This window comes from Balaenoptera physalus, assembly GCF_965194825.1.
Source record: "Balaenoptera physalus genome assembly, chromosome: 18".
Classification (NCBI taxonomy): domain Eukaryota; kingdom Metazoa; phylum Chordata; class Mammalia; order Artiodactyla; family Balaenopteridae; genus Balaenoptera; species Balaenoptera physalus.
In genome coordinates this window covers 65905516-65931378 of record NC_138899.1, presented here as the reverse complement: position 1 = coordinate 65931378, position 25863 = coordinate 65905516, and the positions used below count along the sequence as shown (strand labels likewise).

The 25863-nt window shown below is 40.0% G+C and overlaps 1 protein-coding gene across 1 annotated transcript in view; it reads left to right on the top strand.

Annotated features, from left to right (window-relative positions):
- The window catches only part of NEK5 (NIMA related kinase 5), a 65059-nt gene that overhangs the window by 33822 nt on the left and 5374 nt on the right, over nucleotides 1-25863 (top strand). The window contains 11 exon segments of the mRNA XM_082434403.1: nucleotides 25-209; nucleotides 2639-2705; nucleotides 3544-3660; nucleotides 4779-4865; nucleotides 6425-6517; nucleotides 8762-8842; nucleotides 9069-9137; nucleotides 10889-11015; nucleotides 15368-15478; nucleotides 16554-16691; nucleotides 24001-24112. Coding sequence (XP_082290529.1) covers nucleotides 25-209; nucleotides 2639-2705; nucleotides 3544-3660; nucleotides 4779-4865; nucleotides 6425-6517; nucleotides 8762-8842; nucleotides 9069-9137; nucleotides 10889-11015; nucleotides 15368-15478; nucleotides 16554-16691; nucleotides 24001-24112 — 1187 coding nt within the window.

Sequence of the window (25863 nt, the reverse complement as noted above, 5' to 3'; positions counted from 1 at the left end):
TCTCTCTTCTTTTTAATCCTTCAGATAAAAATGGTAGAAGGACCCAAACTTGCTGCAGTGTGTGGACATTATGATCATTATTATGCTCAACTTGACTTGTTGAGGAAGAGAGCCAATGGACAAAATTACCACTATGTTCCTCAAAAAGATACCAGAGTTGAGGAGAATTATAATCAGGAAGAAAGCCACAGTCCATCTCCAGGTCAATGGTAATGTCATAGTCTACTTAAACTTTGGTCCTCTGAAAATAGTTTGCTATATCAACATTTATTCTGAAGTCCTTCCAAATTCTCCTAAAACATCTGGGAAGAACTTCCAGACTCTTCATTTAAAATACTTAATTCACAGTTCCCTTGACCCTTTTTCATCTTAACTTTGATGTAGCTAATCTTATTCATGTAGCCATTTGACTGTGGGAACAGATTAATGCTCTTGAATTTTTAATGTCTTTTTCCTAGTAAATTCCACTTTCTGGGAGTGATGAAAATAGTTGTATATGTATCATTTTCCAAATATTAATATTATTAATATTAATCAATAATAATTGAATTGTAATCAAATTATAATTTGACACCTACTGAAAAGTGAAATATATTTCATTTAGCATTTATATTCTTGGGATTTTTCAGAATATGGATGTATTAGAAAGAAAATAATATAATTACGGTGTACTTTTAAAAAATTTACTCCATAACAAATTTCTACAGATCTACAATACTTTTTATGGTTTCTTTCACACTGATGTCAGTGTTCTATGATCAGAATGATTGACACCCATCCACAGCCCTGAAGACCGAAGTCTGAGAGTCATTTTTTTAAAATGCTTTTGCCATCACATTTTTTCTTTCAGTGTTGGGAATTTGCTAACTTTTGGTGTCTGTGGTTATTTATTGTTGAAATTTTGGACAAACAATGAAACATATGAGTCTATATGATGGTGATCTCATCAGATAGCTAATGAAAATTAGATAAGCAAGAATAATAAAACAATGATTTCTCCAGAAATGCATGGTGGGAAAAGTAGACATTTTATTTTTAAAGATATTGGGTGCGGTTATAGTTTTTTTCCATCTTCATAACATATTTTTAATGACCTCCATGATCATCAAAAGTTATGTGTTCCATTAGTCCAAATTATAATATTCATATAGGACTCAACTAATGAGTGACATATTTTACATAAGAACTAGGTACAGGCACAAAACTCCCTTTCCCTTTTCTCAGCCACTGGGAAACTGCATCTTCCACCCTTTGTCTAGATATGAGAGCTGTCAAACTATCAACTATTTTGATTATGTATGATTGTATCTCCCAAACTCTCACATAAAATGGTAGAAAGGTCCTTCTCTTCCCTGTATGCCGCTGCCCATCATCTTACTCTGTTGCAGGCTGCCCCTCTGATGACTGGCAACCCCTCCTCATTGTTCTTCCAGGCCCCCTGCCCAGCTTTCTCTCTATCAGAGCTCCAATTCCATGGGAATCAAGTCTTGATGTACTCGTCTGGAGGAAGAAGAACCTATAGAGGGTTGGGGAGAGAAAGAAAGAGAGAGATAGACAGAGAGAGAAAGAATGTCTCTTGGACAGCCCCTGGATGACTGAATAGTTTTTCTCATGGAGATAAGTTTCTGAGAGGAGTGCTATATGTTAGCCCTCATCTGAGTCAAGCACAATCAGTGTGTCAGACGCTGGTCAGGAACCTTCACAGAATTTCTCTCTTCTAATCCTCACATCACCCCCTGTGAGATTGGTATTGTGCCCATTTTACAGATGGGGAACTAAGGCCCAAAGACCATAACTAGCTTATGATTTCATCATATTTCTAAACGGCTGATTTATTAACTTGACTCTTCAGAAACTGGGGACCACTCATCCTGATGTGCCTAAAGGAGTTTCTGAAATGGCAGTTCTGTCTTTGGAGCCCAGGAAGTTGCTAGAATTCCAAAGAACTTTATCACTAGCTCATACTATGATCCGAAATGTGGTAGTTTTTGTTTAGCAATCTGTAATTACAGAAATTCTTGTAGGAAATTATGAAAAAAAGATAAATATCTAGAACATAGGTACAAACCTGAAAATGGTTTGACTAGAATTGACCAGAATTGTGCTGGAAAAATACTTAAACATTGTGAGAGATGGAGAAGGCTCATTTCTTTATTCATTAAGCATTTGTGAGCCAGCGTGAGGAGCAGAGGTGAAGGGAGGGGCCCCCATCCTGCTCTAAGGAGCTCAGGGTATCATGCAGGCTATAGAAGAGCAGCTATCAGTGCAGTCAGGGTGACAAGGCTATAGATTAGATACCTGCACACAGCATGAGAAGATCCTGCTACGGGGTCAACATATTATAGACTATGGGTGGACTGATTCGTGCCCTGAAGAAAAATCATTGTAACAGAAGATTTTTCGGTTCTATCCTCTCCTGTATCCCCACTTTTACTGTTCTCTTTACCTCCCTTTCTTCTTGATTTCAAAGATATCTTCTTTTCCAATGTACACATTCTATAACTTTGAATTACTTCTTGAACTCAGAACGTCACAGGTGAATTGTGAGTCTCATTACAAAGCTGAAAATTCACTTGTCGGTTTGGTGCCTATGATGAGTTAAAATTTCTACTCAGGCTGAACGTTTGTATTTCCTAAGGCTTGCTGAATACCTTCAGAGGAAATGTGAAGCTCAACAACATAAGCTGAAAGTGGAAAAGCAATTGGTAAGTAAAATACCAAATGTAAGAGGCCATCAGGAATTTTCTCATGCTTTCTCTGTTCACAAATATTCATGGATCCTCAAGTCAAAGTTCATTCCACATAGATGATTAAGACTATTCTCCACTTTCCCCGGTTTTTAATAGCTAAAGAAGAATAATGGGAATAGGCTTCAGTTAGGGTCTGGGAAGCCCAGTACCTTCCCTGGCTCCATCACTTGCTATGTGACCTTAGGCAGGACATGCCACCTCTCTGAACCTCAATTTCCTTTTCTATAAAAGCTGTAGATGGGCTTCAAGGTCCCTTTCAGTGCTACAATTCTTTGATTCTATTTTATTAGAATTCTACACATTTTCAAAGAGGGACTACTGTATTTTATTTGAAATGAAAGTTAACCTTTACTCTTAAGTATAGTGTCAAAATTCTGGGGCTGAGCGAGCTTGGTTACACCTCCTATTTGTATTGCTCTTATTTTGAACTGCTCAGAAGTTCTAGTTTTCTTCCCCTACCTAATCTCATGCTCCAGGGGTTGCTAAACTTTTACAGAACTTTGATTTCACAATTATAATTTAGCAGTTCAGAAAATGAATCTAGGTGTCTCACATGGTAGCGTAAAATATTGATTGCTTAGGCTAGACAACACAAATGGTTTTATTTTCTTTACTTTTTAAATGTTTCACACTTAAACTAAGAAAATACTACTGCTCAGTATTAAAAAAAACAAACTCCCAAATACTGAGATTGATGATATAGTTATTGTTTAAAGGATGGGGGTCAAGGTCAAATCATAAGATGTTTCCAAAATGCAAGTACACTTCATAAATTATTTCATTCTAATAATAGGGTATTCGTCCATCTTCCGCTGAGCCAAATCACAACCAGAGACAAAAGCTAAGAAGTAATGGGGAAGAGCCTGGATTCCAGGAGCTGCAGTTCCGGAGAAATGAAAGGAAGGAACAGGTTAAAAACTGTCTGCTTCCAGGGCTACCATTGTACTTCTGTCATTGTCTTTTGTACCGTAATGGGGTGTTGCTTTTAGCATCTACGGTGCACCTGAGAGAGCCCGTTACACAAACACTTGTTGGACACAGTGGTGTGACACGCCATGCTGGGGTTCAGGGGAGAGAGAGATATGTATTTCACCTTCTCAGAGAATGCAGTGTCGATGAGTTCACAAGGCTTTTTACCTCAGATTGATAAAGTAACTGTCCATCCTGAACATTTCTGAAATTTGGATTAGTTCCCTAGGGCTGCCTTACAACAAACTGGGCAGTTTAAAACAACAGAAATTTATTGTTGCACAGTTCTGGAGGCTTGAAGTCCAAAGTCAAGGTGTCAGCAGGGCCACGCTCCCTCTGAAACCTGGAGGGGAATCCTTCTTTGCCTTTTGCTAGCTTCCGGTGGCTGGTCCATGATGTTCAGATGCCCTGGTTTGCAGAGCCACAACTCCAGTCTCTGCCACCGGCCATGGCCTCCTCCTGGTGTGGCCGTCTTCTTAACAGGACACCTGCCATATGCATTAGGGACCCACTCTGCCCCAGTGTGACCACATCTTAGCTTAACTACTCACATCTGCAATGACACTGTCTCCAAATAAGATCACATTCTGAGGTCCTGGGGCTTAGGACTCCAACGTATCTTTTGGGGGGGGGCACAAAATTCAACCTATAACAGGATTATATATAAAGTAATTGTATGTCAGTAATGCATTTGGGGTTATATATAAAAACGAGATTGTCCCAAGAGGCCGTATCCTCACTGGGGGGAAGTACCACAGCCAAAGTGTAAGGCAGATTATCATTTTTGAGAGCAACAGCTTTTCCCTTACTATATATCACACATTTCGAAATCCATAGGCTGTCTTGGGGACTTCCCTGGCGGCCCAGTGGTTAAGACTCTGCGCTTCCACTGCAGGGGGCGAGGGTTTGATCCCTGGTCGGGGAACTACGATCCCGCATGCTGCGAGGCATGGCCAAAAACAAAAAATAAAATAAAAATAAAATCATAGGTTGTCGAGAGATTATTCTGTCAAGTTGTTCACAAACATTTAACATTTCGGGATTGGGATTGCTTTCCAGGAATACTGGAAACAGCTAGAAGAAATACGCCAACAGTACCACAATGATGTGAAAGAAATTAGAAAGAAGATGGAGTGTGAACTGGAGGTAAATAAATTCGTTCTTCTACAGGAAGCGTTGCTCTACTGATTCAGAGCTAACTAAACTAAGCAGGTATTAAAAGTAATGCTCTTCTCATTGAAAAGATAAACTTTATCATGCAAACTTTTTTTTTAAGTAGGAAAACTGTCAGATTTAATGGAAGCCTCACTTTATTATGGTTTACTTGAGGCCACACAAAGTGATGGGGCTGAGAGTCTCAGTTAAGAGTGGCTGTTATTAAAAGTACAGTTGATCATCTTCCCCATGAATCAGTCAATAAGTATTGACTGAGCAGTACTTTACTCCAGAACTGGATTAGATGCAGGAAGTAAGTTCATGCCCGTTGGGTAGGAAAAGAGATGAGCATTTATTGAATTCAGCTATACTGGAATAGTCTCATATGCAGGGGTAAGATTTGAAAGTCCATATAAGGCAACATTTGAGTGCAGTGGAGATGATTTTTGAAAAATTCCTTAAAGACACCACCTTGGAAAGTCATTCTTCCAATTCTCAGATCATTGCTTTTTCAGTAGAGCTCCAGATGAGATAGCTGGCCCGTGTCTGGAGACCACAATGCATGAAAAACACTCCCATGTTTAATTAGAAACACCCTCAGCGCCCGGGAATATTCCTCCTATGACAGGCCAGTGGGCACCAAGACCAGCCGAGGACACAGCTGGCCTCTTGTCTCACACGCACTTGAACTATACACTCATTGTGTAGAACCTGCTCACACTACTGAAATTGATCTTTCCCTCTCACCCTGCCCCACCCCTGAGGGCATACAGACGAACTAATATAGGTGAAATGAGCATATGGTACAATTCAATTGTATGTACTGGGCTCTGAGCTAGAGCTTTCACATACATATCTCCTTTACTTATAACAGAAGTTAAATAACTCATCCAAAGTCACTTAGATATTACAAGGCAGACTAAGTAAATATCTGATTCTAAAATGTCTACTCTTTCTAAATAGGTAAATAAATAGTTGGAAAGATATGAAGCAATGATCCAGTAAGGCTAAATCTGGTTAAGCCCTGTGAGGGCACGGGAGTGAAGATGAGTGGTGTGAACAGGGGGAGGATTCTTCTGGAAGAAGAGAGATGGAGCCAGAACTGGGTCTGAGAAGAAGAGTAGGATTTGGAGAGGCAGAGCTAGGGAAGAGGGCATCTGAAGGAGCCACGCAAAGCTTCATGGCAAATGCCATGGGAGGGGGCAGGCTGGATGTGCTTCTCCCCAGGGCAGAGGTCTGGTTAGGGGTGGGGAGCCTCGTGCCATCATCAGCCCCGATTTTAAGACAGGTCTGCGATGGGAAGCCTGCGTCCAGGAAAGATGGACAGCAGACTTTTCTAGAGAGACCAGGAAAGAAGCACTTGGGGGATACCAGAGGGAGCCATAGAGGAAAGAAGCCCTAAGAGAGCTCTCTCCAGCCATGCCCACTGATCCTCCCGAGGCCAGTGTCCTCATTAGATCCCATTCAGGTCTAGCGGGCGACGTTCAGAAAGTGGCCTTCAGAACTGACGCAGAGCCAACCTTGTTGACTGTGTATAATTTATGTTGAAGGAAGACTCAACAATAAGTCATAAAACGTATTTGGTGAAGAAGAGTGACCTGCTCATCCACCAAGAGGCACCTGAGGAGGAAGCACCTGTGCAGGTGATGGTGGTTCTTAGACGATGCTGCGTTTCCCAGGGAGTTTGCTCCAGCCCGCTGTTCCTGCCCCTCCCTGTGCGGTAGAATCATGTGGGAAAGTTTTAAAAAACGGAAACAGGGAATTCCCTGGCAGTCCAGTGGTTAAGACTCCTGTGTTTCCACTGCAGGGGGCACGGGTTTGATCCCTGATAGGGGAACTAAGATCCCGCATGCTGCACAGCGCGGCCCAAAACAAAACAAAACAATAATGAAAAACCAAACTCAAACACCTTGGCTCCAGGTGGCCTGGGGTGGGGCCCAGGTATCCCGTTTTCAAGAGCTGGCTGGTGAGTTAGTGCAGCCAAGTTTGAGAACTGCTTGCGGGAATGTCCTCTGATGGTGTTTGAGTCCGCGTCTCAGACACGTGGGTCTGTGAATCTGATGGTTAATTTCTCTTCTGTTTCAAACTTACCTTTTTGGCATTAATAGGGAACCGGGCAGAGCTGAATTATCAAATGGCTCTCAAAAGACTCTTCTTTTCCTTCTGGGAGGTCTTTCCCCTTCATCTTCAAGGTGCCCCAAGGGCTTGACTGAGGGTAGGTCAGAGGAACCCATGCTGAGCGAAGGCTGAACAGCCTCTCTGAGTGTTTTGCTTTGTGAAAACCTGGACACCTTCACAAGAGGTGGTGCCGAGAGCTCTAAAGTGGACTGAGGTTGATTTTTCCACCCAGTGGGGTGGATGGGGCTTAGGAGTCTAATGTAGTTGTATTTTAAGAGAAATAAAGCAATATGACACTTCTCATGCAATTGAGACAACCAGACTACACAATCAAATCAGACAACCAACCTCACAAATATAAGTAAGACACAGAAGTCATGTCCTGTTTCAGAGTGTGTAATATTGCAAGGCAGGAAAACACCCTTCCCAGGGTTGCAGGGCAAACAACTGATAAAAATTCAAACTGACAGATGTGGCGTGTGAAGTACGTAGACGAGGAAGTAATTAATTCTAAGGGGGAGATGATAGGGACCTAATGTAGAATGGTGGAGAGAAAAGAGCATTTATATGCACACACACACACGGAGACTCATAAGTTTCTGGTTCGGAAGGAATAGTACATTTTACCAAGATGGGGAAGAGTGGGGAGCAAGCTTGTGGGAGCAGGGCACTCAAGAGAACCACTTTGGACGTGTTGAGTCAGGAAGATCTGAGAGATCACATCCCCGCTTCGCTTCCACCTGGAACACGCTTTCCCCAGACCTTCATAAGCCAAGGTCCAACACCATTCCAGGGCTTAAATCAAATGCCATATAGGCTTTTCCTGTATTACTCTCATCCCCTATTCATTTCCTATGCTATTACCCTGTTTTATTTTCTTGATAACATTTAACACCTTCTGAAATTATGTCATTAGTTTAACTCATTGATTACCTATCTTACTCCAGTAAAATGTGAGTTCCGTGTCAGCAGGGACCTTCTGGTCACGTTCTGCACCAACCCATTGTGTAGGACAGTATCTGGCCCGTAGTGGGTGCTCAGTATGAAGTTGTGGAATGAATATTAAAGTGAAGATGGTACCAAACAGGCAGCCGAATATGTGAGTCTGAAGCTCAGAGGGGAGGAAAGATCAAACCGGAAGAGACACGTTTAAGAGTCATTGCATAAAGATGGCATTTAAATTCATGGGAGTTACTGAGACCCCTGTGTATTAAGGAAGAGAGGGGCAGAGGGCCCAGGACTGAACGCCGAGAAAGCTCAGGATTTAAAGTTCACCTCTTGACCATTCCTTTGAAATGCTTGCCAGTACTTTTACAGTCTTCTCCTCCTCCTTCAAATTGCCCATCAATTTTTCGAGCCCCCTCCTTCCTTTATACTGTCATGAGCTGTGCACTTTTTTGTTTTCCTGATTAAGATCATAAGCCTCTTAACGGAAGGATCTTATAGTCAAAATTACGTTCTTGAATTAGATTAGGTTGTATTGGACTGTGATAAACATTGTCACATTGTAGCGTTTCACCTGCCCACTGCAATGCCAGTGTTAAATGTATTAATATTTCACGTTAATGGACACTGTGCCCAAGTTGTTAGTGGACTGTTGTTAACTTTCCTTTGCAAAAGGTATGTTTTCATTCTCAAATCAATCATCAGATTCATTCAAGAAATCAAATAATGTAAACAGACCCTGCTGTGAATTCAGGGGGGTTGTGAAAATATAATTGTCTGATCAATATTAAATGCTAGATTTTAATTTTTCTCTAAATTTTCAGGATATTGAAAGAGACTTGAAACAAATTGGACTTCAGAACACAAAGGAAAGTAAAATTCCAGAACAAAAACATAAAGCTAAGGTAATAAACATTTTGTCTTAAAGTTTCATTTTAAAAATCTGGCTGGGGATCTGCACCTTGCAATCTGGGTTGCCGCTAGGATTTCACCCCCTACTATTTTATGGAATTGCCTTATTTTGTGATGTTAGACTAATGGTTTTAAGTATCTGTAATGTCAAATTGGGAGTTGTAATTTTACGGTTTTTATTGGAATGCAAAACAGATTTTTTTTCTTGCTTTCTTCTAGAGAGGGGTAAAGTTTGAAATTAATTTAGACAAATGTATTTCTGATGGAGACACCCTCCAAGAGGAAGAGGTATGCCATTAAGTAAAATTCCATTAGTAGGGATGAGAAAATGAGTGTCTTAATAGCATGTTTCATGAACTTTTCCCATAGAGGGTAGGGAGAATTTTCTAAAATCTTCCTAGAAGGATGTCTGGTGTTCAGACAAGTCTTCCAAAGTATTTTTTATCCTTCCATTCTTTTTAAACTTGAGATTATTCCTATAGATGGATTATTCCATTTTAATTTATTGTTCTATTATAAAAGAGCTATTTTCTTCATAATAGTAACTTTTAAATTATAGCCAGATTAATATAGAAGACATAATATATAGTCAACAACTAATACACTCACCTAAAAAACATGTAAATGAGCAGTTATCCGGAAACCATGCACATTTATTTTAGATCTTGATTGGTTATTGATAACTTTGTACTGGTCTTTGGGTAAATCTCAATTATGCACATGGGCTTGAATTGAAACAGCAATAAATGCATGAATATAGTAAACTCAAACCTCATTTTATTACTTGATTTCAACATCTTTTTAAATCCCATTTTTTACCAGAGCTGCTAACAAATATCAGAATTAACTGATTTGTGTTTCTGTTTCACCTTCTCCAAGTTTGCCTTTTAAATTACCAAAAGTTAAGTATGAATATGTGTATACCTATATATATATATATATAAATTATATACTCAATTTCTTCCTTTTTTTTTATTGGCTTAAAACTTTTTAAAATGTTATTTCCTTCAGATCTGTGTGTTTGCATGTGGTGAAGGATTCTTTTTTTTTTTTTTAATTGACTTCATGTTTTAGAATAATTTTAGGTTCATGGCAAAATTTAGCAGAAGGTACAGAGATTTCCCATGGAGTTCCTGCCCCCATCCCCCGGCACATGCAGCCTTCCCTACCGTCAACATCCCTCACCAGAGTGGAACATTCGTTACAATTGATGAACCTACACTGACACATCATAATCACCCAAAGTACATAGGTTACCTTAGGGTTCACTTATTCTCTGGGTTTTGACAAATGTGTAACGACATGTATCCATCATTATAGAATCATACAGAGTATTTTCACGGCCCTAAAAATCCTCTGTGCTCCACCTATCTTTGAGATTTTTATTAGCCTTTTGCTACAGAGACTTCAGTAGAGTGGTGGTAGTTAGCGCTGACTTGTAACCACTAGGCCTCTAAGTGTCCCGGACGAGGGAGCAGCTCTTGGGACCTGGGACCCGAGGGCTGGTGCATCCATGGTGCTTCTGTGAAGTGAGGCACTGAAGTTGGCCCGCTAGAAAAAAGAATGGACTCCAAACAGTTTTATCTACGAGTTTGTTCATCCTTTGTTATTCTCTGCTTTGATATGCTTGAAATAGAGCGATCATTTTAATTTTAATTATGGAATATTAGGAGCAGTTTCAGGGACCTGATTGGGAATGTTAAAGCTTAAAGCAGGGCATAGATGAGCTAACCTTGAAAGTTCCTTAGAATGGAACTGCAGGAGAATAAGACTGAAGGCAGGAAGTCTGCATCAGATTAGCTGCCACGTGATCAGTTCTTGTCACTGTTGACAGGGAGAAGAAACGAACACATTCCTGCTTCTATCATGTTCCAACACAGTTCTAGTTTTAAAACCCTACTGACTCATGTAATAAACATACATTGAATACTTACTGCATACCTCGGTAAATGTTATTACTGGGAGCATGAAATAATTTTCAAACTTTTTTCCCCCAAAATATGGCTTATTTCTCATGAAACACCATGAAATTGCTTTAGGCAATGGATATACTGAGTGAAACTTTGACCTTTGAGGACGGCATTAAGTTTAAGGAATATAAATGTATAAAGGAGCATGAAGATTATACAGACAAAGCATTTGAAGAACTCTGTTGCCTGGAAGCAGGTATGTGTCCCTTCAAAGCTGCAGATGAGAAGGAACCCTTTTATTGGCAGTCATCTCGAATGCTCTCCTCCTCACTCGTCTCCCGTGATTTGACTGTCCCCTGCCCCCCACCTCACCCTGAACTGGACGGAGACCTGGCCCCTCTGACTCTGCCCACCCCAGGTGTCACAGCCCCTGGGACCCACCCTCCTCTCGGCTCCACACCGTCTCCTGGGGGCAGTTTCACCTGCTCTCTCAGCTTCTGGTCGTCCCAGCCCACACTCATCCATCTTTCTCAGCATCTCCTGGATGGCTCCATCAACAAGTCCCACTAGCATCTCAGCCTCGGCGTGTGTACAATCCAGCTTCTGAGTCCTTTCTTCCCAGGGGGCCTTTATTTCCGGTGATGCCCTGCTGTCATGCCTCGGGTGGTTTCTACTCTGAGACGTCCCTGAGTCTTCTCCTCTTTCATTCCCTCTGCCCTGTCCTGTCTCAGCGGGGCGTGTGCTAGGAAACATATGGGCTTTGCAGACCGTAGGGAGTTCGAATCCCAGCTGGTGCTGCCACTTTCTGAGTGTGTGCCCTTTCACAAGTTACTTCAGATCTCTGAATCTCAGTTTCCTCTTAAGAGTGAGGAGAATAGTACTTGCCACCCAGGCTTATTGTGAGGACTAAAGTGAAAATTGATACATTAGGTGCTTAATTTAATATATGCTCTTCCCTTAATTTTCCTGTTCCCTTTCCCTCACTGAATTGCTTTAGTCTCCTATGTGTCCTCCCTTTCTCTAGTATTTCCCCTTCATTCTGTAAGTAATTGCTACAGTCATCTTGTCATATTATTATTCTACTCAAATTTTGTTTTGATAATGCCTGTAGGATACAGTCTTTTGCACATAGTATCACATTTAACACTGCGTGGCGTGATCCTGTGGTGACCCCCCCCCTTTCCTGCCCCATCACCCCCTCTCTCTTTCCACAGATGATGGGATCCACACAGCCTGCTGGAGCCCCATCTTCCCTTGCAGCTATGTGAGCATTCACACACCCTGGCTCGCCTCAGTTTCCTCTTCCTAGAATCATACACTTTGCCTCATTTCTACCCGGAAAAATCTTTATTCAATTCAGCAGGCATCTTGTGGAGAATCTCCCTTCTGCCAGACTGTGCTAGGTGGGAGGGACCTCAGAGATGAATGAAACCTGGGTCTGCCCTCAAAATCACAGAATTGTCATGAGCCAAAGAAAGGAAACCCAAAACATGCTTTCTGAGCCCCAATACTAATCATTGTTCGAGTGCCAGCTGGCTGGAGAGTCAGGGGGTACCTCTCCTACAGAGCTTGGCATGCCAGGGAGCTTGGGCTTTATCCTATGTGGCGACTTTCAATCAAAGGGAATTAAATGTTATTTGTGATGGAGAAAGATCATGCTGGCTGCCATGTGAAGGATGCGTGGAGGGGCAGGACTGAGGGCAGGAGACTGGTCCAGGTGGGAAATGACAGGTGCACAGGGCAGGCCAGTGCAGTGACAATAGACACCAGGTGTGAACTGCTGAGTGTGGGGACTGAGGAGGAGAAGAGGGTCCCAGTCTTCTAATTCAGATGGACGAGGCTATCACCAGCCAAACAGGTGCATACATCACGCAGAGGGAGGTCAGTAGAGATAATGTAATGGTTTAAATTTGTAACATATTGAGTTTAGGTCTTTCTGAGCACCAGCTGGAGGTGTTTAGAAGGTGCTAGCTGAGTAAGACCAAAGCTCTGGGGCAAATCAGGGCTTCCTTAGCATATGCACAGTATGTCAGCCTTGATGGTGGTGGAAAACACCTAGGCACGGGGACTGGAGCGAGAAGGAAATGGAGCTTAGGACAGGTGCTTGTATTGTTTAAACAAGTTTTGGGAGAATCAGAAGAGAGTGAAGCCAAAGAAGGAGAGAAGGTTCTGGATGGAGCCTCAGGGCTTGGCAGTATCAACTGGAAGAGAAAGATCAAGTGAGGCAGGTTGAGTAACAGCCCACAGGGTTTGGTTATCAAGGGCCCTGAGTGGCCTCAGTGTGAGCAATTCCAGCGAAAAGGATGAAATCAAAAGTTATTCTTTGCATGAGTTCTCTGGGAAGAGAAGAGAGTGGATTATAAGTCTCAAAAGACATGGCTGCTTTTTTTTAGATTTTTTTTTAAAAAACACTTCATTAGTTTGATGCTGAAAACGGTCTCTTAATTTAAACTGGGCTCCCGTAATTACTATTCAGGCTGAACAATTTCCCATATGTTTATTGACATCTGTATTTCTCTTGTGAATTATGTGCTCACATCCTTTATCCATTTTTCTACTGAAAATGGCATTTTTTTTTTCTTTATAAGACTCATTTAAACTGAACCTTTGCCTGAAGTACGTATTGCAAATAGTTTTCCCAGTTGGTCTTTAGATCTCATTTGTAGTAACAACAGCAAATATGTGTGAGTGTGTGTGTGTGTGTGTGTGTGTGTGTACATATAACTTGAGAATTAACTTTACAAGAATCGTGCAGAGCATATGAAGGAAACTATAAAACCTTACTGAGGTATTTAAAGATTATTTGAATAAATGTAGAGAAATAACACTGTTATATATTGGAAATATTCATTCCAAATAAATATATGGATTTTTGGCAATTTCAATCAAAAGCACAATAGGATTTTTTTCTGGTGTGAGGAGATCTTGGAGATTCTTAACTAGCCAAAAAATTCAGAAAAGAAGAGCATTGAGGGGCACTTGCCCTTCCAAATATCAAACTGTATTATATAAATTATAGTCATTAAAACAATGTGATACTAGCACCAGAATAAAAAAAGTAATGAAAAAAGAGAAAGTTTAGAAACAAACTCTAGTATGTATCATAATTTAGCATATGCTAAAAGTCACATCATAAGTCAATGGGAAAAGAAAGAATTACTCAAATAAATGCTCTAGGACCAACTGGTTAACAATTTGGGGGAAATTGTGACATCAGACCCTATATAATGATACAACAAAACAAATTCCAAAATAAAATCAAAGAGTTTATATGTAAAAAAATGAAGTTATATATCAGAAAATAAAATGAAAGAAAATATAGGTGAGTATTTTTTTTGGCTAGGGAAGAATTAGCTATTCAAAATACATAGGAAAAAAATCACAGAATAAATTAGTAATAGATTCAGCTTTCACAATGAAAGCCTTTGGTAAAGAAAATATTATAATACTAGCCCCTAGAATTGTCATTTTCAGTAGTTTACCTAGGGAAAATAATCATAAATGTCAAAAAAATTAACTACAAATGAGTTCATTAAAGTGTTGTCTATAATAGTAAAAAATTCTAGCAATCTAAAAATCCAGCAAAAAAGAATTAGTTAAATTATAATATATCCATGAAACAGAATACCATGTTTGCTTTAAAATGGTGGTGTAGAACAATATTTAATAATACAGATATGGTATGTTGCTAATTGAAAAGAACAAGTTATAAAAGGGTGTGTAATATTTGGCCCATTTTTTGTTTCAAAACGAAGCAGAAACTATATGCAAGAAGGAAATTTTGAAATTTTAAGTCTCTGGAGAGTGGGATTGTGGCAATGTTTGTTTCCTTCTTCTTATCTGATCTCCAGATTTCCTATAATGAAACATACTAATAAATAAAGAAAATGATAACACAAGTTATTTTTTAAATTAAGGTAATGAAACAGTTGCATTTCTGTGGAACCTGACTAAAGTTCACGTAAATGCCTCAAGAATTTGTCCATTCATGCCGTTAATATTTCTTTAACGTTAAATATATTGGCTAGTCAGTCCAATGTTAATAATAAAAGTGAAACAATTTTAAACCTGTTTATAATTGCAGTCTTATAAGTTATGATCTATCTATGTCTTAGTCCATTCAGGCCACTGTAACAAAATACCGTAAACTGGGAGACTTATAAACAATATTTGTTTTGCACAGTTCTGGAGGCTGGAAAGTCCAAGATCATGATGCTGGCAGATTCAGGGTCTGGTGAGGGCCCGATTCCATCTTTTTCTGTGTCCTCACTTAGCGGAAAAGATGAGGGAGCTCTCTGAGGTCTGTTTCATAGGAGCATTAATCCTATTCATGAGGCTCCACCCTCATGACCTAATCACCTCCCCACAGCCCCTCCTCCTAATACCGTCACACTGGGCATTAAGTTTCAACATATGAATTCGGGGGGGGCATGTAAACATTCGGTCCATAGCAATCTGTATTAGATTGAGGGTGGTGATTTCTCTGCTTTTGAAGGTACCAGCTGATGGACTCCAGGTTTCCTAAGAACTATTTCTTGCAGTTAGTCACACTTGGACTGCTTTGAGGTCAACGAGTTATTTCCTTACACCCAGGGTTGTTCATCCCAGATGCTGCCGCTGCAGAGGACAGGAGACAGTGGGATGCTGGGCCTCCTCAGACTCTGCTACAGATGATGGCCGCGGCCGACGTCACCTCCACCGGCTCCACTGTGCCTGAGGGTGAGGCTGACATCAGTGGCACAAATTGTCAGCAAGAGGAGAGCGAGGCCCCAAAGGCAGCTGTGTTCACCCCAAATGCTAGCGCTCACCCTGACTTGACAGTTCTCAGTTTTCAGTACAATCCCGATAGACTTGTATTAAATACCTTTCAAAGATATTGTTTTGGTCTCTCCCCTACCTCTGCGGAGACTTGCCTACTAATTATTCTAGACAATTGGCCACTGTAGCTATGAGAATGTAAAGGAAGAAAGATCCAGGTTCCCACCTTCCTCCCAAGGAGAGACAGGTGGCTTCATTTGCCTTCCCGTGCTAGCCTAATAACTCCCTTGCAGTTTCTTAGAGGGTCGTTTTTTCCTCAGTAACATCAGAACTGAAATATTAGCTGTCCCACAAGATTTAGAGAGTCAGTGCAAAGATATATATCAAATTGCTTTGTAAACCAATGTGCTATTTCCATGTTAGCAGTGTTTAGGATATGATGATATTTTCAACCTAAATTCCTTCATTTTCATTTGGGCTTCTGGCATAGTCTTTCCTTAGCAGAGAGTCCCAGCAATATCTGGGTGTGATCTTACAGGTGGTGGAGATTTTTATTGCCTATTTCCTATGTTCTTCTTGATAACATGGGGCTGGGGGAGAGCTAAAATTTATACCCATCTTATAAGTTGAAGTCTGTAAGTATATCACTGATATTAGTAATTAAAAGTGTGTGAATTGACCCATATTTATACTATTACAAAATATATTGCATATCATCAAATTTACAAGAAAGGGCTTGCAAACATAATACAATTTAATCCATCCTAAGCCAATGAGACAGTAAGAGGGGAAACCTAATTTAAAATAAATAGAATAGAAATGTCAACATACCAAAACAGCCAGTTTACGGGGCAAAAAATGACTCTCCTGCCCAACAGTACATGATAATATTGTCGCTAAACTTTTCTGTATCTCAGCTTCCTTGCTAATAAAATGAGGGGTGGGATTAGGTTACCTCCAAGGATCTCACATTCTGTCATTTTATAAAAACTCAAATGAAGCATTTTTAGTTTCAATAATCCAGGCTCCTTTTCAGACGGCCGAGTGATTGTGATTGAAGGCATTCCAGAAAACAGGAAACAGTGGCGGCTTGAAACACCGGGAACTTTAATGAGTGTTTTGACAGCAGCACATCTAACAAGTAGCTCATTTTCTGCCAACGATGGAGAATTTGGTATGTAGTTTACTTTTAAGAACATAATCAGTCCCCTGCGGGATTTTGTCAGACGTGTAAATGCAGAATGGGGATAAAAATAGCGTGGAGAGAGAATTGGGAGGGTGTCTAAGCCTTTTCAGAAGCTGATTTGCTTTGTCCAAGCCTGTTCCAAATGCCATTAACAAAAGACTTGAACTTCAGAGAAAAGTAGGATATCTTCTGTAATGTGATGGGTTGACAAGTGATGAAATGTTAGGTAGGAAGGACCAGTGGCTTTGTAGGTGATGAGATAGTGTTTGGTGCTGCCTCACGGAGTCTGTTTATTCTGACAGCTCTTCAGCAGACTCAAATTACCATCCTGTGGGCCGTAAAATACATCTTAATACAGTTTTTTTGGCTTTGGGTTTTTCTTGCCTCCAATGTTTAGCAAGATTATGCTGCTGTTGACTTTAAGGGGAACCAACCGTTACTTTCTAAAGTTTGAGGGAATTCCTATCACAGTGGGGATTTGGTCCTCCGCTGTGTGTGCAGGTGTAAACTGCTACGAGCAAAGCCATTTGGGGCAGGCAGGTATCAAACAAAGAACACCTGCGCAGGGGCGAGGTTTCAGGGCTGGGGTTGCGGAGAGGCGAGGCTGAGGCGGGGCGGAGGCCTGGTTAGAAACCTGATAGTGATGGAGGCGGATGCGTGGTTACAAAGTTAAAGAACAACACTGAGAATAATGCAAGAGTACCCGACTGTTTCTGAAGAGTGAGTCTGCCAGTTTGTGAAGCTCAAGAAAAGGGGAATCTCTGTGAAAGGTGAGTCTTCAAGAATGGACAGCATTTTACTGAGGAAAGAATATTTCAGGTGGGGAGAACTTGCAGATCCACAGGCCTGAGAGACGGAGAAAGACGGTATGATTAAAATCTAGGCGTCAGAGAAGGGACCAGAGTCCCTGAGTAGATGAAGTCCTTCGGTGTTATTACTTATCTCAGCTGCCACACTTAAAACTCAAGGCGGGGGTAGCAGTGCAGTGGGGAGAGAGAGAGAAAATGCATCCCTGCCTTCAGGGCTCTCTTTCAAGTACCTTCAAACCACAGACGGCAGTGTGATTGCATGTCTGCTCTCTCCCCTTCTATCCTGGGATAGAAACATCATCTGTAAGGATGGGGCTGGGGGCCATTGGGGAAGAAGTTTTGGGCTGGGCTGGCTTGGGCTGGAGGCCAAGGGCTGGGGCCACAGACCAGGTAGGAGGGGGGGCGCCCATCTCTCAGGACACTGCGAAGGTGACATACTGGTGGCTATGATGTGTCTTCTTGGGTTTGTTCCTGTGCTTCTTGGAGAGAGTCATAGAAAACTTCATTTGATCTTGCATACCAAATTAATTAATTCATGAACTTACTGCATTTTCGAATGGATGGCTTTACATTAGGCATATATGAGTAATTTAATCTAACAAGTGGGATTAAACATAGGAACTTGGCTCCAAGGGTAGATTCAAAGCAAAATGTAGGTATTTTCTTTTGTAACCTGCTAAGGTTGCAGGCATCCCCTCCCACCCCAGCTGTGCTTTCTCTGCTCTTTCAGCCTCTAACTCTGTTGTTGGCCTCACCCCATCTTTCCTGTCCCTGTAGCAAGCTTGACTTCCTGTCTCTGGTCATCTCTTCTTACTTTACCTCTCCCTCTGCACCCCTGCCAGATAATCCTAAAAATCCTTTTAAATCCTGCAAAAGATTCTCCCTTACCCTCAGGATAAAATCCATACTCTGCAGACTCTAAGTGCCTGAAAGATCGGATGGCCTCTCCCAGCACCAGAGCTGCTAGCACTTCTCCATCAGCAAATATTTCTCCCTCAGTTTAGAAAGGTGAGTCTTTCTAAAGACTCCTCCCTTTGCCAAAGTAATTCCTCCTGTAAGATTTCACTCTGATGCAACCTCTCGGCCATTTCTGATGTTTTATCAGCAGATACCCTTCCCTCCCTGCTTTTCCCTATATTGCCGGACAGGGCTTTACAAAGGTGTCTGGAATATAGGAGATTCTTAATCAGTTAATAATTGGAATGAATGAGTGGAAGAGCCTGTAACTTGATTGACATGCTTCCCTTTAATCCAAAAAATTCTAATAAGCTTTCTGTAAATCCTCAAGTTTGTCTACGGTCTCTCTGTCTTTTCTCTGTTAGTTGCCGCTGACAATTTCACATTAATTCAGTCTCATACTCAGATTCGTTCACACTCAAATATTGGTTAAATGCATGAAAGACATTTCCTTATTATGTTTGTCATTTAAATTCAGGCCATAAAAAGATGCAGTAGCAATTTTATTTGAAATTTTAGTGATTGCTATGAAAAACCTGGATCTCAATTAAACTACTGCCTGTGTACCACTGACAAGGAACCACTGTTTTTTGTTAGTTTGTTTGTTTTTATAAATTTATTTATTTATTTTTGGCTGCACTGGGTCTTCGTTGCTGCGCGTGGGCTTTCTCTAGTTGGCGGCGAGCGGGGGCTACTCTTTGTTGTGGTGTGCGGGCTTCTCATTGCGGTGGCTTCTCTTGTTGTGGAGCACGGGCTCGAGGTGGGCAGGCTTCATCAGTAGTTGTGGCTCGTAGGCTCAGTAGTTGTGGCGCATGGGCTCTAGAGCTCAGGCTCAGTAGTTGGGGCACACGGGCCCAGCTGCTCTGCGGTATGTGGGACCCTCCGGGACCAGGGCTCGAACCCATGTCCTCTGCATTGGCAGGTGGATTCTTAACCACTGTGCTACCAGGGAAGCCTGGAACCACTGTTTTTTATTTTTGTTTTTGTTTTTTTTGGGATTGAAACACCTCTCTGCCATGGAAGACTGAGTCTTAACACTGCACCATCAGGAAGTCCCCCAGGAACCACTGTTTTAAATGCCTGAGAAAACATCAGGGCACGTCTCCTTTGCATTCCTCTAAGTTTGGTTTCCCTGCTTAATATCCCACAAGACACTGTAATTCTCTGATCATAAAAGTAAAGTTCACTTTAGTTTCCTGTTTAATATCTTTCTTCCTCACTAGACTCTAAGCTTCTGAGAGCTTTGTCTTGATCACCACCCCACTTGGCCTCTCCATCCCTAGCGCCTGGTATAATGCCCAGAACTTAGTAAGTCACCATGTCTTTGTGAACGAAAATACAGCCGTAGCACGTTTTTACTATCACTTTATGTAAAGGCATGGGATTGCCAATATTTGTATTGCTATCAAGTTGGATAAGGAAATTACAATGCTAATTATTCTTACAGCTCTATGGAGTCTTTGTAAAGACTTTCTGCATGTGTAAATTTTAATAACTTTGATTACAGGTGTAATAGACACAATTTATAAAGGCATTTAAGGATTCGTTGTCGTACATTCAAGCACGATTCATATATCGTTCGTCAGTCTTTAGCTTAAATATCCAACTCCTTGAAAATAAATTCCTTTGATGTTTCTAGCTCTAAGTTCCATTTGAAAATGAGGGTTTGGGCTTTCCTGGTGGCGCAGTGGTTAAGAATCTGCCTGCCAATGCAGGGGACACGGGTTTGAGCCCTGGTCCGGGAAGATCTCACATGCCATGGAGCAACTAAGCCCGTGCGCCACAACTACTGAGCCTGCACTCTAGAACTCGCGAGCCGCAACTAGTGAGCCCGTGCACCACAACTACTGAAGCCTGCCCACCTAGAGCCCGTACTCTGCAACAAGAGAAGCCATTGTAATGAGAAGCCCGTGCTCTGCAACGAAGAGTAGCCCCAGCTCTCCGCCACTAGAGAAAGCCCGTGCGCAGCAACAAAGACCCAATGCAAAAAGAATAAATAAATAAATTAATTAAAAATAAATAAATAAAAATGAGGGTTTATTAAGTACATGTTTAATTTGTGCTAATTTTAAAAAGTTTGAAATAGCAAGACTTTACAAAATCCTTTTAAATGAATGTAACTAGTAAGAGTGACACTCTTTCAAAGAGAAGTATTTTTTTTACATGTGCATAATTAATTCAGGTCAGTAATTTTGTTTATAGTTTAACCACTCCAAGGGAATCCTTGGTGGGAAGGTAACCTCTATTTTTCTAATGTAAGTTTTCAGGCCACATAGTTGCCTTGGTAACATCATAGTTGCACATCCTGATAACAGCTGATTTACATTTCTGTAGTTAGCCTTTCATTCTTTCTTCTATCCTGTTAAACAAAAATAAGAGCCTCCCAAAATTGTCTTCCTAAGACAGGAAAATAAAAACTGTCAGATTCCCACACCAGGAGGAATACTCTGGCTTGCTTTTAATTAGCCAGACTACCTCATAGATGAGATATATCAATCTATTTCATTTATTTAATGCACTGTAGGAAGTAACATGGGCTATGACTTGGGATGAAATATGTTGATTTAAATAGGTAAATGTAAGTGTGGTGAGATTTCTACTTGTGAGTACATGAGTAGTCATGTAACAGTTTACCAATAAAAAAAAAAAAGCCACACTTTGCTCTTAATTCCACCTTTGGAGGAAAGTTCCTATTTTTAATCCCACTTGCTAACAGAGGGTAGGGATTTTTTTTTTTCCTGGAGACTAAAGTGAAATACTCTTTAGACACCTAGGAACCAGATGGTTGTACAGTTTGTGTGGGAAAGTTATGTTATGGTAGATTACAAACATGAGCACAGTCCTTCACTCTTCCCTGTATCCATGCCCTTTGCAGTATGACTTTGCAGCTCCTCCATCATTAAATGTTTTTCTTCCCCTCTTCCCTTGAGTCTTGACTGGCCTTGTGATTTGCTTAGGCCAGTAGAATGCAGCAGAAGTGATGGTGTGGCAAATCTGAGTATTTAAGGAGCTTCTGCTCTTTCTTTTGGACTCCTGTCCATCTCTCAACTAGCTCCAGTTGCCCTGCTGGAAAATGAGGGACCGTGTGGAACAGAGAGACAAGCCATCCCAAGTGGAGCCATGCTAGACCAGCCAACCTCCAGGTGGCCAGGCAAGTGACTGCAGATGCCATGAGGGGCCCAGCTGAGACCGGAAGAGCCGACCAGCTGAGCCCAGCCCAAATCGCCCAACTGCAGAATTGTGACCTATATAAATGGTTACTGTTTTAAGCCACTAAGTTATGTGGTGGTTTATTATTCTGGAAAGCTAACTACTGTAGACATACTTAGCAAAATTCCTAAAGTGGTAGTTGAAAGTAGGCTAGATCTACATAATTTTAAAGCCAACTTAAGAAACCAGCATTTTTAATTCTCCGTGAATTCTTTTAGTTCTTTTGTGGATTCTTTTAAGAAAATCTGTCTCAACAATGTTCTTGATTGCACCAAGGTTTAAATTTTGTAGGGAAAAAACCAGACATCATTGACAAGCATATGAAAAGATGCTCAACATCATTAATCATCAGTAAATTTAAATCAAAACCACAAAGAGCTATCATCTCACACTCATTCGATGGCCACCATAAAAAAAAAACCAAAAAACAAAAAACCCAGAAAATAACAAGTATGTGGAATAATTGGAACCCTTATGCACCACTGGTAGAATTGTAAAATAGTGCAGCCATTATGGAAAATGGTATGGCAGTTCCTTAAAAAATTTAAAATAGAACTACCTGATCCAGCAATCCCTCTTCTGGGTATATATACCAAAAAATTGAAAACAAGATCTCAAACAGATGTTTTTGCGCACCCATGTTCAATGTACCATTATTCACAATAGCTAAGATGTGGAAGCAACCTAAATGTTCATCAGTGGATGAATGGATAAAGAAAATGTGGTATATACATACAATAGATTATTATTCAGTGTTAAAAAAAAAAAGAAATCCTGTCACAAGCTATAACATGGATGAACCTTGAGGACATTATGCTAAGTGAAATAAGCCAGTCTTGAAAGATAAATACTGCAAGATTCCACTTAGGTGAGGTATTTACAGGAGTCAAATTCTTAGAAAGTGTAATGGTGATTTCCAGGGGCTGGGGGGAGGGGGATATAGGGAGTTGTTTTTCAATGGGAGTAGAGTTTCAGTCATGCAAGATGAAAAAGTTCTAGAGAGCTGCTGTACAACAATGTGCATATAGTTAACAATACTGTACTGTACACTTGGAAATTGTTAAGAGGGTAAATTTATGTTATTTTTTCTTTTACCACAAACAAACAAAAAACCTCAGACATCATTGATTCAAAAAGTAATTCAGAATTCCTTGATTGTCTCATGAATTGTTTTATTATGGCCTCTTTGAATTGGGGTCCAAAAATATTTGATTGATATGTTAAAAAAATAACAATTCAGAGGAGTAATACTGTGAATGTGAGGAATTTTAGTTATACCTTATCCAATTTTTTTCACTTATATTTTCACTTTTATGAATATACAAGAGTGATATAAGATTAAAAATGTATGCTTACGGAGGACTAAAAGAGTTCTTATAGTAATTTATATTTATAAAATATAAATTCTAAGGGCTAAGAAAACATTGTGCCATTTTATTGGGAACATTTTCTTTGCTATTGGTGTATAAAATATGTGCATCTCATAATCATTGGAATCTTAGAGTTGTTGAGGGGATGCTGCTTTCTATAAAAAAATTAAGTATTGTACTATCTTCATTCTGATTTTTTTCCCAAGAGAAAAAAAGCACATTTTTAAAAAAAATTTTGATTTTTAAAAGTCTGGCTTACCTCATTCTTTTTTTAATGTTTGCAAAGTATTTAATAGTATGTGGGCTTTATTTGAAATCACGAGAGTCAAGATTTTTTTTTTTTTTGGCTGTGCCGTGGGGCTTGCAGGGTCTTAGTTCCCCAACCAGAGATTGAACCCACACCCCTGGCAGTGAAGGCACGGAGTCCTAACCACTGGACCGCCAGGGAATTCCCAAAAAGTACATTTTAAATAACAACAATTAATTCACCCCCTCACCTCCTTCCTCCCCTCACCAAAAAAGATAAACTTGTGGGTGTGTGCTTTGGGTTTTCTTTGCAGACATCAGTGATTAACCGTAACCATAAACTGAATACTGTGTATAAAAACAGTGAAGAATGAGGGTAGTGCAATAATGTTGGAAAGTCTTAAGTTTTTACAAGATTTTCTTAAATTTTCTATACAATCAAAGCATCTACTCCCAAAGTGGGATTATTTTGTCTCCTCATCTCTGATCCTTATTCCTCTTACTTCTTTCTCTTGTGTTGCCTACTACCTTCAGTACAGTGTGGAATAGTTGGTGTCAGTTGTCACCTGTCTATTCTCTGTTTTAATGGAAATTATTCAAAGGTTTTACCATTGTGGTTGATGTTCAATATAGGATTTTTGGTATATGTCCCTCTCGAGATGTATAGGCTGAGATGCTTTAATCTCTCTTTCTGTCATTTAACAGCGGGACCATTAAAACAATGGCTTCCTAAAGAAGATGAGGGGAAGGTAGAAGTGGCCTCTGACATCGAAGTAGATGAAGAACCACCAGAACCAAGATCTGATGATGATGATACGTAAGTAGGTCATACCTAGATGCCTAAATGAAGCACGGGATATAGTAAAAATGGTAACAAGCTCAAGTGCTGTTGTTGAGGCATAGACTATAGCCTCAAAGACCCAGCTAAGGAGACCAAGTTTTCCTATATACATGGGTTTGTCTCTGGGTTCTCCATTCTTTTCCAGTGGCTTTGCTTTCCCTTTCTGCGTCAGTGATAGTCTGTCGGTTACTATGGCTTTATTGTACCTTCTGATGTCTGGTATGGCTAGCCCTCACAACTTCCTCTAGGCTCCATATAATTTTCTTCAAAATTATCTTTGCTGTTGCTTTTTACTCAACGTATATACATCCTTGCATTCTCTTGTAAAGTGTCATGAAAAACTTTGTTGGGATTTTGATGAGAATGAGATTACATTTGTCGATTAATTTATGGGAATTCACATCTTTGTGATTGTAAGTCTTAACATCCATGAATATAGAATAGCTCTCCATCTATTTATGCCTTTTAAAATATTCTTCAGTATTTTTGTAGTTTTCTTCATGATATAGATACCACTTAACTTTTTTGTTGCTGTTGCCATTATTAATGGGGTCATTTTTCTCCTACTACATTTTGGCTACCGCTAGTGTATGGAACACTGTTGATGTTGTATCCTGTAACCTCACTGAACTCTCTTATTAGTTCTAAAATTTGGAGTCCTTTGAAGTTTAAAATTTTTATTATAATTTACTTTTAAAATAGGTAATATATTCACATGGTTCCAAATTCAAAAGGTACATTCTTTTCATAGTCTTTCTGCTATCTCATTACCTCTGCCACACAATTCCCCTCCCCAGAGTCAACCAATCCAATCTGCTTCTTGTGCATACTTCTCCTGAGAAATTCCATTAAAATGTAAGCAAATCTGTATATCTTGGTATGTGTGTATTCCTTTTCTTTTTTATGGAAACAGTTTCATAATGTAGGTACTATCTCACAACTTCCTTTTATCACTTAACAGTGTATCTTGAGTACCTATCATAATATACAAACAGTAGTATATAGCGAGTTTAAATTCCCAGAACAGCAAAGTGTTGTGTCAAAGAGTATGTACATTTGTAATTAGATAGTGTCAAATTGCCCTTCACAGAGGTTACACCTATGAACACTTCCACTGACAGGGTATGGAAGTGCCTGTTTCCTTGTACATTTCCTTGCTCAGTGTGTTACCAAACTTAGATCATTGCACAGTTGATAGATTTTAAAATGACATTTCAGGTTTGTTTTAATTAGCATTTCTTTTATGAGTAAGGTTGCCTTTCCATATGCTTAAGATCGATCTTTATTTCCTCCTTTGGGAATCAGTTTTATTTATAGCCTTAGTCATTTAAAAAATTTAGGCTATTAACATTGTGTTGATTTGGGGAACTTTTTGTGTTTTAGGGAAATTAGTCTTTTAGCTGTAATATGTTTCAAGAATATTTTCCCCAGTTTTTTGTTTGCTTTTTGATTGTATTTATAGTGACTTGTGCCATGAGGAAATTTCTTACTTTTGTCTACTTAGATTTATCAATTATTTAATAAAAAAATGATACCAGAATTTTTTTAGTACTTTTATGATTTAATTTTCTATTTAGTTAAATATTTTGTTTTGTTCATCTTGAATTTTACTTGTACTGCAAAGTGTGGCTCCAACTTAATTTTTTCCCCAAATAACTCCTTACTTATTCCAACACCACTTATTGAAAATCTTTATTTTTGATACCAATTTGAAGTGCCACTTTTAC